General features: G+C 37.6%; 1 protein-coding gene across 11 annotated transcripts in view; it reads left to right on the top strand.

Annotated features, from left to right (window-relative positions):
- Positions 1-15,500, top strand: part of RASAL2 (RAS protein activator like 2) — a 362,757-nt gene that overhangs the window by 262,105 nt on the left and 85,152 nt on the right. For 10 of the 11 annotated variants that reach the window (XM_045452780.1, XM_045452784.1, XM_045452783.1 and 7 more), the window contains one exon: positions 8,603-8,709. In XM_045452780.1, coding sequence (XP_045308736.1) covers positions 8,603-8,709 — 107 coding nt within the window. Of the gene's footprint in view, positions 1-7,565; positions 7,803-8,602; positions 8,710-15,500 lie in introns of those variants that run through there. The other variant, XM_045452786.1, reaches the window with a different exon arrangement.

The following is a 15,500-nucleotide window of genomic DNA, read 5'->3' as shown; positions in this document are numbered from 1 at the left end:
TGCTCATGTATTCATCCCTCCCACTAAGGCCAGGTTATTTTTTGGAGGACTTTTTATCACTTTTTAATTCAAGCAATCAGTGTTAGATGTTTTTATAGGTTGTTTCCTGATTTGTTCACATTTTCACCATTCCATTAAGCAAGACCCCTTTCTCCCTCTTTACCCCATTTCCTCACCTGTTTCTTGACTAGAATATTCTTATTAGCAACAGTGTTCCAGGATTGAGCATTTTCTTTGGTGGGCTTTTTTGCACTAACTTACCCCTCTAAGAGAATGATTTAATTCTTTTTTTTTTTATTTTAATTTCTATCTGTGTGGTGACAAATGTTTATTGTGATCATTCACAATATATACGAATATCAAATTATTAGGTTGTACATCTGAAACCAGTATCAATCTGTATGTCCGTTATAATCCCTCAGTTAAAAAAATTTTTTTTACAGTTATTTAGTTTTTTTTTTTCTTTTTTTTTTTCCCCCCAACGTTTTTATTTATTTTTGGGACAGAGAGAGACAGAGCATGAACGGGGGAGGGGCAGAGAGAGAGAGGGAGACACAGAATCGGAAACAGGCTCCAGGCTCTGAGCCATCAGCCCAGAGCCTGATGCGGGGCTCGAACTCACGGACCGCGAGATCGTGACCTGGCTGAAGTCGGACGCTTAACCTACTGCGCCACCCAGGCGCCCCTACAGTTATTTAGTTTTGAGAGAGAGAGAGAGAGAGAGAGAGAGAGAGCGAGCGCGTGAGCAGGGGAGGGGCAGAGAGAGGAGACACAGAATCCAAAGCAGGATCCAGGCTCTAGGCAAGCTGTCAGCACAGAGCCTGACGTGGGGCTCGAACCCATGAACGGTGGTGAGATCATGACCTGAGCCGAAGTCAGACACTTAACTGACTGAGGCACCCAGGCGCCCCTATAATACTTCAATTTTAAAAAAGAAATGCACATCAGATTTACCTAGGAAACTTTTTGTAATATTTATGCCTAGGCTGTACTCTCCCCTTCCCCAAAGGTTGTAATTCAGTGGGTCTGAGCTGGGCATCTGTGTTTTTATTTATTTTTTTTTTTTTTTTTTTTAATTTTTAATTTTATTTTTAATTTTTTAAAATTTACATCCAAATTAGTTAGCATATAGTGCAACAGTGATTTCAGGAATAGATTCCTTAGTGCTCCTTACCCATTAGGCCCATCCCCCCTCCCACAACCCCTCCAGTAACCCTCAGTTTGTTCTCCATATTTATGAGCCTCTTCTGTTTTGTCCCCCTCCCTGTTTTTATATTATTTTTGTTTCCCTTCCCTTATGTTCATCTGTTTTGTCTCTTAAAGTCCTCATATGAGTGAAGTCATATGATTTTTATCTTTCTCTGACTAATTTCACTTGGCATAACACCCTCCAGTTCCATCCACATAGTTGCAAATGGCAAGATCTCATTGTTTTTGATTGCCGAATAATACTCCGTTGTATGTATATACCACATCTTCTTTATCCATTCATCCATTGATGGACATTTGGGCTCTTTCCATACTTTGGCTATTGTTGATAGTGCTGCTGTAAACATGGGGGTGCATGTGTCCCTTTGAAACAGCACACCTGTATCCCTTGGATAAAGGGCATCTGTGTTTTGATTAAAAGATCTACAGCTGGGGCACCTGGGTGGCTCAGACAGTTAAGCGTCTGACTCTTGATTTCAGCTCAGGTCATGATCTCACGGTTCTTGAGATCAAGCCCCATATCGGGCTCTGTGCTGACAGGGTGGTGACTGCTTAGGATTCTCTCTCTTTCTGCCCTTCACCCACTCACACTGTCTTGTGTGCTCTCTCTCTCTCAAAATAAATAAACATTAAAAATAATAATAATGAAATAAAAGCTCTATAGCTGATTTGAATTCACAGCCAGGCTGGCAAATCACTGGTTAAGTGGAATGCAATGTGATAACGCATTATTTTTTTATTGAAATATAATTAACAGTGTCATTATAGTTTCAGTGATTCTGTACATTACTCAATGCTCACCACAATAATACAATGCTAAGTGATTTACCTCTCTTTAATATATGAAGAATTGTGTGTATGTTGTTAAAGCCCTTTGAGTTATTTTTAGGAAGAAGTAGGAAAATTGGGGTCTCCATGATTATTTATATTATTTCTTCTCCGTTACAGCATATTATACAAAACACAAGGAGAATAGGGTAACATGCATAGTAATTAAAAGTACAGACTCTAGATCCAGACCGTGTGAGTTCCAATCCTGATTCTACCCTTTACCAGCTGTGCAAGCATGGACAGAGTAATAGAATCTTTTCTTGTTTTCTTATCTGTAAATGGAGGCGATAGTTCCAGAGAATTGTTGTAATGATGGAAGAGATAACTCCTATAAAACACGTGGCATGTAATAAGGAATAATAAATGATAGTTTGGTGTCGCAGGTATGTTCGTTATGTTTTTATCATTATTATTAAGATCCTTGGTGGTTATCACTAAGAACCAGAGATCTGCCTTGTTTTTGAATCTTAAGCTACCACGTAGACATCCATGAGCTGTTTTCTTAGCCTTTCTGGTTGAGACTGCTGTTTGCACTAAAGCTATTCTCTGCTATCCCATCCACTATCATCATGTGAAGTCCTAAGTTGAAGAAATGAAGTACTTGTCGGTGTCCAAACTCCTTGACCAGAGAGAAATCAATATATTCTCCTATTATATTTATAAGAAGGAATTTTAAAAATAACAATAATAATAATAGAGAATAAATTTGTTGAAGTAAAGAAAAGGTGGGGAGACTGAATGGCTTTACTTCCTGAGAATTCACCACGTTTGTGTACTTAGCACCAATTGGTTTGGATTGAAGTCAGTGTCAAGGGCATGCAAACTTGAAAGGTCGGCTTGTTTGAGTGAAGTCCTGCAGTCTAAGTGATACAAATTGGATAAATTAAAGTGGCTCTGGGGATTTGTATTTCAGAGCAGCTGAATGGTAGTGACTGTCCTGTACATAGGCTTTAAAGCTGTAAAACTGGGATACAGCAGAAAATGTCCTACTGAAAAGCAGGTGGATGAAGTCTATAAACGCCCAGGTGCTACGGTGTTAGCAACTATATAAACGCAATATGTAATTTTCTTCTCTTTGTTCTTGTCACTTTTCCTTTACAATATTGTTCTCCAACTGAATCTTTAAGGTCCCATTGCCTTTAGGAGTCTTCCAGCGAAACACAAAATCTCATTCTCCTGAAGCCTTTCCTCTTTCACCTTTTGCCATTTGTTTTGAGGTCCTTCTTGACCGAATACATACAGACCCATTGTCTAATAGTCTTCTTTCCTTCCTCTTTTTCCCTTCTGCTCCTGTGGGAAAGGAGTTCTAATTTAGAATTCACAGCATGAAGAGAGACGTTCTTTGCTTATCTTATTCATTAATGACTTGAGCCACTGACATATCCTATCTTATTTATTGTCATTGTTTACACAATATCAGGGCAAATAGACGGTAGTGGAGTGGGCTTATTCGCAGCAGCACCCTGAAGCTTCAGTGACGTGAATGCGTACACAAACACAGTTTGGTGTGTAACTTTCTGTCAGGCTTGATTGAAATGTTACTGATTTTTAAAAAGGTTTTTGAAGTGAACTAAAAAGTTCCCCTTTCTAGACTAGAATAATATTGGAACACTTGTTTCCTAAATATAATACCCAAAATATTAAAGGGGACTGTGAATAATTGTAATGGACAGAGCCTCCCTGTTCATTCATGTTTGATAATTCTGTGCACAAAATTACTAGAATTGACCCGGGTAGCCCTTCATCTGAAGTATTCAGGCACACGATATATGCCACACCGACTGCATCTGTGAACATGTAATGTTTTTCTGATCTGTCATAACTAGAGACTTTTGCTGTGAGAAGGGTATTTTGGTTCCTTACATCATTGTCCAACAAATTAAAACTTTAAAAGTATCTTTCTACATTTTGGTTATTTTTCATGTTGAATTTTCTGAAATTACTTTCACATTGGTAACTATTATTTTCTTCTTTTAAATTTGGCCCCACACTCATCCAAGAGAATAATAATTGTTACCACCTCAGGGGCCCAAAGATTAAGGCAGATAGATACCAGACCCAGCACTTCGCACAAAACACTCAATATTAGCTAAAATTATCATAAAAATACTTCTGCCTTAGACAAAGTAGTCACAAAAGAGGTGCCTAAATAACTTTTATAGTACATCTTTTTCTCTTCAAAGAAATTATTTTGAACCATTTCTTAACGATGGTAACTTATTCTAAGAGTGACACACATTATCATAATTCATGACACCTGAGCCCTGGTATTTATGTTAAGTGTGTGCATGTATGACATGATGGCAAACAAACTTTGGTTAAATATGACTGAAAAAAAAGGTAAATGTAGGAGCGCTTGGGTGGCTCAGTCAGTGAACGTCCGACTTGGGCTCAGGTCATGATCTCACAGTTCGTGAGTTCAAGCCCCGTGTTGAGCTCTGTTCTGACAGCTCAGAGCCTGGAGCCTGCTTCAGAGTCTGTCTCCCCCTCACTCTGCTCTTCCCTGCTCATGTTCTGTCTCTCACAAAAATAAATAAACATTCAAAAATTTAAAAAGTAAATGTACTTGATGCTTATAGATATTTGGCCATAATGATAACAGATACAACAGATACCTTTCTCATTTAGGATATTTTCAGGGGCTTTTGGAACCTAACCCTCAGTTAATATGATAAACATTTCCCTTTACTCTCTTTCCAAACATACAATATTCCAGAATTATTTCAATCACATTCATTATTCAAACTCCTGAAAAGAAAATACCTAAGAAAGTGCCAGTAAGTGTTTCTCTCCATAGGGTTTCTCTGTGATTTATTATACCTTTTGGTGAAATGTGTTTGACCAGGTGGTTTTTCATTTCACAGTAAAAACCTGAAGTCTGCACATATAGGCCTACAGAGCCTACATGGTCTGAGCACACCTCCATAGTCTCAGGCTTTCTGCTGCTACTTACTGGTCCCTAACGCGCTGGCCTCCACGCTGCACTTTACTCCAGGAGCTTTGTATTGGCTCCCCCCTGCCCGCAGTGTTCTTCCCTAATCAACCTACAAGGCCGACTTCCTCACCTCATCTTCTCAACGCAGCCCCACCCATTCACTGTAATTACTATAGTGAAATTACTATACCTCTTCATCTCCTTTACACTGTCCTGCTTTTTTGTCTTCCTTGAAATGCTTTCTGACATTTCTTCTCGATAAGTGAATTAAAGTCATGAACGGTACAACTATTAGGTTCTAAAGGCAGACGTTGACTTCTGTCTGTTGAACAAGCACATCCTTCACCAAAAGTGCCTTTGCCCCTATAATCATCCAGCAGAAAAGATGAAATGGCTTACACAGAATCACACAGATAGTTGGGAGAGCACCCAGTCGTTCGCTTTGTTCAATAATGTTCCCTGCGGAGCTACGTTGGAGGTTGTCTGTCATCATTTTAAGTTGTCACTTCATCTTGGTTCATACCCAGTGGCAAAGGAAATGAAGAGATAAATTTAAAACTTAACCAGGCTTTTCTATTTTATAACTTTTTGTGCCTTTCAATCTGCAGGTGGAAAATATCTTTAGAGGATGAGAAAGTGAATACAATGGCTTCAGACCTTAACTGAAACAATATTATAAGTCTCTGACTCAGTCTTAGAGAGTGAGCATATTTTAAAATAACTGTAATTAAATATTATGACTATGAAAGGAACACTAATTCTTATAGCAGGTGAAAATAATGCAGGCGTCTGTAACGTGAGTGGGGGCAGGGGAGAGAGCCGTCTAATTTTGGTCTACTGGAACCGGTATAGATTTTCCTTCTAACTCAGCAGAAAGGTGGCTTTAGGGGGATAGTAGCAGCTTTCTTTTCTGCTTGGAGATTTCAAGTTCAAGGTAGCTGGGCCAGTTTAATATGCAGGCCTGCCTGTGACTAATCCAGTGAGTTGTTAATTCGGCCCTTGCTGATGCTGCCACCATGGCTCCGAGCGGCCACTGGTGCTTGGGTATACGTTCCTTCGCTCCACTTTGAAACAGTTCCGAATCTTCTGAAAACGAAAGAACTTGGGTGTTCAAGGGCCTTTTTTTGCATCTGCAGATAAGTTGCCTTGTTGTGGGGGCTGAGAAAGTCAGGGAGTGTAGACTTCTTCTCATTGGCTTGTGCAGCTTATTTCCTTCCTGTCTTTTCCCTCGTCAATGCCAATTGTTCAAACTTCAAGAAAAATTTAATTTCCTCTTTTTGAACCTAGTAATATTCTCTAAGCTACACCAGAGTTGTGATTTTTCTCAAGGTACAGAAAGAGAATCTAAAAGAGGAAGAGAAGTACAACAAGTAACATATTTGTTAGAGTTTAACATGTGGTTGCTCATTTTAGCCAATATAATTTCAAATTGTTAAAAGCACTGAAATATATTTATTTAATGAGTTCATATGCCTGAAAACTATAATTAGATGTTTGAAAGAAAATGAGGAAATGTTTCCATTTTTTTCCTTATCCACAACATTGGAAATTAAGGAAAACTGTTTCCTGGATCATTTTAGTCTTGCTAATGGAACTTATTTTCCTCCAAGTTTGGTTTCTCCATCAATTATTCAGAGATTAAAATATATTATACTGTAATATTTAATCTCATGTATCTTCTAATTATAGGTTATTATCAGAGGAAAGATGAGATTTTCTTGTGTCTTCACCAGACCCTCTCCCCACCAGCCTGCCCCCCATATATTAGAAATGCCTAACTTGGATAATCATTCTTTAAAGTCATGTTCCTAAAGTCTGAAGGTCTTGTTGTTCGGACTGCTTTGAAAAGCTGGTTTGTTTAAATTTGGTGCTTTGTGCCATTGCCGTGAATTTTAGCTAATTGTACTGCCATTTTTTAGAAGTCATGTGTGCCTAATTCTGAAAATGGCTTTGTGCATTAAGGCTCATTTAACCTCTGATGGTTAGAGAGAAGTTGAGAGACTTAACAGTTATTGCTCATAATTTTAAAACAGTGATAGCATGGAACTTTCTTGTACTGCAGGCATATAAGACGCTATGTTGGCAACCTCTGTCATTAGCAATGTTCAATTTGGCTTATGTCTTACTGGTCAAGATGTCACACAGAAGATAGGTTTAGTTGTGGAAAGAAAATCAGTGTCCAGCATGCAAAGATGGTAATAGGGTAAGCACTTCCAATTGGATTTTCATAGGAGGGATTGATTTGTGTGCATTACTAGGTCTGTGTAAAATGGTGTCCTTTTGGCACTAGCTGAATATAAATTTCAGTAAATGTTTTTTTCTTGCTGCGGATTAGTGTAATACAGTGAAATTTTCTGTAACTGAGGGGAGGCAGTGGTTGGGCGTCTGCTAATAGCCTGAAAGTAACTAATGAGGATGTGCAGTCGGAACGATTGATTGAATAGCTGCAGTCCTGTGTGTTTCTTTCTCGCTTGCTCTCTCTGCAAGCTGTAGGGAGGGAGGGGGAAGAGCAAGACACAGGGAGGGAGCGAGAGAAAAAACGCTTTCTCTTAAGTAGAAGTAGCACGGATCCCAGGGGCCAGGAGGCCAGAAATGGAAGTTTAAACTGCATCTGTCTTTTAAAGGGAGAACAGCAGGAATCAAAATGTCAGTCTCCGGAGTCACGATTTACTCCTTATTTTTTAAGATCTGGAAGATAATACAGAGTACTTTTTTTAGGATGTGTTTTTTTTCCTTGTCCATGTTGAGATTATCTAATGTTATCTGAGAAGCTGGATTCCTATATGTCTGTCAGTTGACGTGGAGATGGGAAGCAGTTGTGATAAAGGTATAATATGTGTATATCTATCATCTGTGTGCGTGTGTATGTGCATATATATATGCATATATTTATATCACTCTGAAAAAAATGTTTAAATGTAACCTTAATATAGTGTACAGTAATTAAATTAGAAAATATCACATCATCTGCAAAATCCGAAGCTTGTTAGGTCAGTTTGAACAGATTTAGGAATACAGAGTAAGATCTTAGTAAGGTCATATTGCCAGCACAAGGAGAAGCTGATCTATTTTTATATCTGCATAGGCATATATGTTATTTTATCCTAGCAGCAGCTTTCAGTCGCCTCATGGCCCTTTGGTTGCAGTCTGGTGAATCATCTTATCTGCACAGAACTGAACTTTGACCTTTGTGCAGACACCATCGAATCATGTACAACACAAGACTATATTTTGTTCACAAGAATGCCAAAATTGTCTTTGGATTCTGTTAACTCCTATGTTGCCGACAAATAGAGAACTATATTCATGCACTGTGAGATGCGAATATCAAGTGAATTTATAGATCTTAAACATAGCTCAGAAAATGTGAAAATACTTTTTATGTGTGCACAGATAAAATTATAATCTGTCATGCTAAAGCGGATTCTTAACTGTGACCAGGTCTCCCTAGTGTCTTGATAGTTTGAATACCACAGAGAGAAACAGAGAAATCATGTGGAGATAGAATGTAATATGCCTTTAAAGGAAACTGATTTTTTGTGGGGGAGAAAACCCCCAATAATTTTACATTGTAGTCAAAGATCCTAAATTTCGGTTTCTTAATGATGTTTCTTTCTTCTCTTCCAGAGGTGCCGGCAGAAAGGTCCCCCCGCAGACGGAGTATCTCAGGGACCAGTACATCAGAGAAACCCAACTCCATGGACACTGTAAATACCTCACCCTTCAAAGTACCAGTAAGTGCTCCTCCTCTCTAAAAGATATTTTACTTTTCTCTCCTTTCTTCTTAGAGACAGTTACTAAGGAATCCACACATTTTGCTCAAGAATTTCTTTATAATACTGAAGTTAAAGGACACAGTTATCAACTTATGTAGATTAACTGTGGTTAATGTCCACCACTTTGAGTAGAAGGTTTATTACATTTTAGGGAATAATTATTAAATTCAAATTCCTCTGACCTACAGAGTACAAATCTTTGCAGGATGCCCTTTTATGAAGTTACTAGTGAAAATCTGTTACCATTCTGTAAAGATGCTGGTAGGATTTTTTTTTTTTTTTTTTTTTTTTTTTTTTACAAATGGGAAGAGTTTTTTGGTTTTTGGTGTTTTTCGTTTTGTTTTGTTTTGTTTTGTTTTGTTTTCCTTGAGCTAGAGCATAAACAGTGAATGATGGGACTCATAAAGTTGCAGAGCAGATTATCGGAGAATTAGACGATTGTGAGTTCTATTCCTGAGACCTGGCTGTGCTTTGCTTAAGCCATCTTTTGGATGACCATCTAAGTGCTTAAGAAATACCCTGGAAGAAATATTCCTTAAACTGACTAGGCAGTACTAAGAGTCAGTATTAAATATTGAATGCTGAGATCAGAAGGCTAGAAGCGATCAGGTCAGCTGACCAACACTTGCAGTCCTGTTTTGTACCTTCTTGATATAACTCTGAGTAACCCAGATTTTAATCCATCCATTTTCTTTGCTTATTTAATAAGAAATATACTGCCTAATTATATCATTTCAGTAAAACTTATTATTTTTAAACTTGAAAAGAGTAACTATCATGAAGCTGGCCATTATTGTAGGTACAATGGAAAACACTATAAAGTAGAAGTAGACTTTTCTATTGGGGGAAAAAAAGATGATTTTCTTTTAATTCAGCTAAGTTAATATGTTGTATTCCTTATTTATATATTCCACTACTTTTTATTTTTTTAAGTTGGGATAACTCTGTAGGTTGAAATGATATTTTGAGATATATAAGCTGGTATTCATTTATAAGTTAACCAACATGAAAGTTTTATTTTGGATTAACTCTGAAGAGCAAGATTTCCCTTTATTGTCTCTCAGTGTCTTGTAGAGTTTTTGAATATCTGTTACTGTGTGACACCTTCTAAATGTTTACAGATTCTCTCATTTTTAAAGATCACAAGCAAGATTGGATTAATATTCTAACAATATTATGACGGAATGATAAAATATCAGATTTCATTCCTTTTGCTAAATTTCTTTCTTCCATAGACCTAGCTTCCCACTTAAATGTTTGGGTACTTTTAATGAATGAAAAGGGCATTTTTTTTTCTCTTCCCTCCCCTTCTTGTTTTCCTGATGAAACAGAAATCAAATATAGTGAAACTGACTATCTATACACAGTGTTTGGTGAAAAGGATTGAATTAGAATTTGTAATTTTCATACAAGCCTGCTAAAATAGAATGGTTAATTCTTAATTTTTTTTTAAAGTCAATAACTGAAGAAAAATATCCTTCTATAACATTCAAGTACTTCTATTGAATCTGAAGTTCATGACTGGGCTTTTTAAGTTTGAATTAATTAAGAACAATAATTTTCATTTGTATTTAAACAGTTGATAGCTAATTTGAGGTTTACCTTAATAATACTAATTACTCTTGAGTAAAAGTAATAAACCAATGATGCACATACATGATGGTGAGCACTCCTTTACAGACCATTTATTCAGCTGTTACTCTTCTGACAACCTCAGCCATCTCACAGATTAAGAAATATTGAAGGAAAGAAGGAGCCTCTGACTGGCAAACTGTAGTTCCAAAGCCCATGCACTTAGCTCTCTAGGAGAATTTAACTATTCGTAAGTTCTTACCTAGGCAGTTATTTGAAAAATAACCATCAGAACACGTTGATTGTAATTTTTGAAAAAATGAAGTGAGTTGGGAGGAGGCAGAGGAAATGAAAAGCAAGGACTCATAAAAACAACCTGAATCCACTTATTATAAAGGCAAATAGCCCAGTGTTGCCATTGAACTACAGGAGTACCATTGAATTACAGGACACATGGAGAATAGTGAAGTAATTGACATTGATAATAATGATCCTGAATCATTAAGAAAAAGTGAAATTATATTTGTCATGCCAGTTTTTTTTAAAGTGTCACTGTGCAATATTGTGATATATATCCATTGAGAATATTTTAAATCTTGAAAATATCTATTGCTTATAAAACTTGTTATCCAGAAAAATATGGTTTGTGAAATGCCTTATTCCATGATGGCTCTGGATAAATAATTTATATTCTCTTAAAAGAAACCAAAATATGCTGTCTAAAAGAGGCAGTGCGGTACTCAGATATCTGGAAATTCACAGTATGTTTTAAGTTTCCGTATAATACCAATAGCTAATGTGACTGACTTAAATGTAGTGCCAATTAGAATTGTGTCTAGCTTTCAGATCAACACAGAATGCTTTTGTAATTAATATCACAGTGGAGTCTGCATGTGAGAAAGCAGTGTAAGAAGGAACCAAACTTTGAGATACTTAACTAAGTTACTAATACAGTATCCCATGCTATTAGCATGATTGTTTCCATGGAAGTGATCCATGTTAACTTTCTGAAGGGGCAAAAGTGAGATTTAAGCACAAGTACTTGTGATCCTAGGATTCATGTGTCTTTACTGTGGTGTAAACAGCAGGTTCACAACTTATCAGGTGGACCCTCCAAAGGGCTTACTCTTCCCGGCTCCATTTTCAAGCAAATACTGAGGGCAGATAAGTAGTTTTTAGCAAAAGCCTTGACTGAAATTATTGACAGTGACACACTTCCCGAATGGTTGCTTTGGGCAAAGTATTAGTGATTCACCAATTATTGATACTTTCTTGGCACTAGGTCCTAGGGACACAGAAACGAACACAACAGAATTTTCCACTCCCAGAGAATTTAAAGTCCAGTAGTAAGAGACAGAAAAATGACCAGATTCATAAGGAGGTAGATAAGCGTGGTGACACAGATTTTTAACAATGCATTGTGTGAGCAAAGGCTTTTCCGGGGAGCCAGTATTTGAGCTGTTTCAAAGGCTGAATGAAAATAATTGACGGGAAGAAGAGTATCCCAGGCAGAGGCAATAGCAGTTTAGAAAGACACACTTCATAAAGTGACTGAGGCTTGCAGGGGATATAAGGGTTCAGTGAGCAGGAACCAAAAGGCATGTAGGCCAAAATGGCAAGAGAGAGGATGGGGAGGTAGGTTGGGGCAAGACTGGGAATGTTTGTTTGTCAAACTTAACTAAATTTGGCTGGCCATTAAAGCGTTAGAGATTTGTTTTCTGAAATATTTATCTTGGCTCAAAAGCTAAACCAGAAAGGAGCTAACCATGGACTCTCCAAAAGGGCTTTCTTCCGAGCTCCATTTGTGTAAATACTGTGAAGTATTGGTAAATTTCTTGAGTCTTCCCCAAGTGACTCTTTTTCCCCTTGCTATCGGCATCATAACTCAGGGCGACAAGTCAGGGGCTGCCTGCCATTCAAGAGAAGGCCAGCCCTGCACCCACCCCAGGCTATCAGCTGTAGAGTAGTGGTTAGCTTTTGAGAGATCAGGATCAGGAGAAGCAAGGGGGTAAGAGTCACTTGTATCCTGCTGACTGCTGCTGGATGTGGTAGAAAGGAGCCAGGGAGTAAAGATTGCAATGAGCCCAAATTAGGGAAACCCAAAACCTTTGTATATCTTTCCCATTCCCCCAAATGTATATTTTTATGATCTTAGAATGGATAGCCAGTACAACAGTCTATTCATGTGTACTTCTTACTTAGTCTAAGCCATCTTTTTGCCCGTGGTAGACAGACGAGTCACTAAGTTGAAATAAGCTGAAAAGTAAAAATAAACATAAGAGGGAACTTAGGTGGCCACTGAATCTGTAGGTAAGGCAAGGTCTTGGTGTTTAGGAATTTTCAGTGCATTTGTACTTTTATCTAATCATAGGCATAAGGAGAAGCAGTGATCTGCAGGATACTTTTCCTGTTTCTTCTGTTCATTTCATATTTCTTTACCTTAATTCCAACTGCAGTTGTTTGTTTCTAGGTCCATGTCCCTCATTAGACAATAAATATCTCCTCTCATCTTTGTAGCTACCTCAGTGCCTAACACAGTACCTTGCACACAGTAAGCACTCCACAAATAATTGTTTAATGGATAAGGCATTCATGACTTACTGAGTGACCAGAGTCAAGGGAGTGTCTCACGTTTACTCTCTTAGTATTACTCATGATATCTCAGTCAAATGGATTACTAAACCTTTTAATAATCACCAAGCGATCGTTTGGAGTAAATGCGTGTACCTGTGCAAAAGAGTTACATGTTTTTCTTCAACCAAAAGAAATTTTAATATATATTTGGAATTCAGGGCTTTTTGGTATTTTATGTATATCGTGTATTCTGTGTCTACTTACACTGGGAAGTGTAACTAGATAGAAACCTTTATTTAATGTTTTGTTTCTGTGGATGTTTCTTTGAGCCCTTTACGTGTCATATATATGTGTAAGCTCACAGTGTTTTTGCAGATCTGAGTTTTGACTATTAGCTTCTTCAGGAACACTTTTAGTTATTTGAGTAGTTTTTGCCTCTTTTTAAAGATGCTATTTTTCATTTGTTTCTTTATCATATTGCTAGGCTTTTTACATTTGTCACATGTGTGCTTTCCTTTAAATAAAACATCCATTGTATGGTTTATACATTGTTAAAACTATATTCAAATAATATTTACAGGGGTAATTAGGAAGAAACGAGTAAACTAATGAGTTATCCAGGTACTTAAATTTAATTCAGAAAGGAAAAATGATCACGCCTTGTAATTGTATATATTTGTTTCCCATTGCCTGAGTGTTTGGAACAGGCTTCTTTCTTTAATGTTCTATTTATAAAGTGACTATTGATATTTATGATTTTTATATCACTTCTCCTTAGACGATGCCATCCATTTAGCTTTGGCTAAAAGAAAGCGGCTTGTGTTCCGGGCCAGGTGCTTGGCTTAGTGTTCTCATTTCCATAACACAATGGTCTGAGTTGGCCTTCCATGTAAATGTAACACAATGCAGTCGCAGCTGCTTCGTTTGTATTAGCTTTGAGCTTGGCTCTGAAAGAATTCAGGCACTAAAATTTATGCCAAGACAACCAGAAAGCATAGTTGAACTAAGGCAGTAGCTGACTGTTCCTTTGTAACCTTTCTTGTTCCTGTGACAGTGACACCTGAGCATTCCCAATCAGATAAAGTAGATACAAAAGATTGCCAAAAGATGAAAACTTGGCATAGTTTTTTAAAAGAAGTAAAGCTTTAGAATAATAAATGTAGATGGAGTTAAATTCTTGTGTAAAAAGAAATGTTACATCCTTTCTTAAGTATCAAGATGTCAGGCTCAGTTGGTATTGGTCTCTGTTTTGAATAGAATCCTCAATAAGATCCTTAATAAGATTTTTGTTTTTCCAAGTTAAACAAAGAGACAGAGCTTCATGCCCACTTGATAAAGATCAGATAGGGGTGTCTGGGTGGCTCAGTCAGTTAAGCGTCCGACTTTGGCTCAGGTCATGATCTTGCGGTTCAGGTTTGAGCCCCACACTGGGCTCTGTGCTAACAGCTCGGAGCCTGGAGCCTGCTTCAGATACTGTGTCCTCTCTCTCTCTCTCTGCCCCACCCCTGTTCTCTCTCTCTCTCTCTCTCCAAAAAATACATAAAAATTGGGAAAAAAAAAAAAAAAAGATCAGATAGTGTTCATTGTCAAAACCAGTGGTTTTCAACTCTGGCTATTCCTAAATATCACCTAAGGAACATCCACCCCCCCTCCCCAAACAAAACCTAATGCCTGAGCTCCACCTCAAACCAGTTAAACCAAAATCTCTGAGCTAGAACCAAGTATTCTGTATTTTTTTTTTAAACTCCCAGATGATGTACCCAGGGTTGAGAACTATTTGTCTAAATGATTAGTTAATATATTAGGAACCGATTTTTTTTTTTCTTATTTTAAAGAGAACACAAGTTGGGGAGAGGGGCAGAGGGGAGAGAGAGGGAACGAGGGAAGGAGAGAGAGAGAGAATCTTAAGCAGACTCCATGCTCCGCATGGAGCCCGACACGAGTCTCTATCCCATGAACCTGGGATCATGACCTGAGCTGAAATCAAGAGTCAGATGCTCAACCAACTGAGCCACCCAGGCACCCCATATTAGGAACCCATTTTAGTTCATGTCTTTTCTGTGGACATCATTTCTTTTTTTTGTACCTTTAGGTCTGGCATAAGAAACTAATAAGTGATATTTTTTCAGTGGCCTGCCATTGCTTACAAATTGCTGCATTGTATATTAGTTGCCCTTCCAAGTGTTTGACACAGTCCATTTGAACGACAAATATAAATGTACAAAATACAAAATAGTGACCTCTGGCCAGCCTAAGAATCTCAGTCTCAGGGGTGAAATAATCCATTTTAATTGATAGTAGCCATGGTACAGTGCCATTTCAATTTTTGTATTCCTCATTGCAGTTGCATTCCTGGGCACTTAAAGTTCTGTCTTCTGCTACTTAAAGATTCTGTATCCAACTTCTCTTCTTCCCTTTACTGACCATCTGTGTGGAGTTAAAATCCAAAGTAGGATCACCCTGCAGTGGTACCTCTTTTTAATAGAGAGTGTATATATAAAATACATGAATATATTCATATTATGTCTATCAAAATAGTACTACCACAGGTAAAAATAATATAATAAACATAAGAATGTCAGAAAAGAAAAATTATAGCCTGA

This window comes from Leopardus geoffroyi, chromosome C3 (assembly GCF_018350155.1).
Source record: "Leopardus geoffroyi isolate Oge1 chromosome C3, O.geoffroyi_Oge1_pat1.0, whole genome shotgun sequence".
Classification (NCBI taxonomy): domain Eukaryota; kingdom Metazoa; phylum Chordata; class Mammalia; order Carnivora; family Felidae; genus Leopardus; species Leopardus geoffroyi.
Note: the sequence above shows the minus strand (reverse complement) of the source record. Positions and strands in the feature narration are given on the sequence as shown.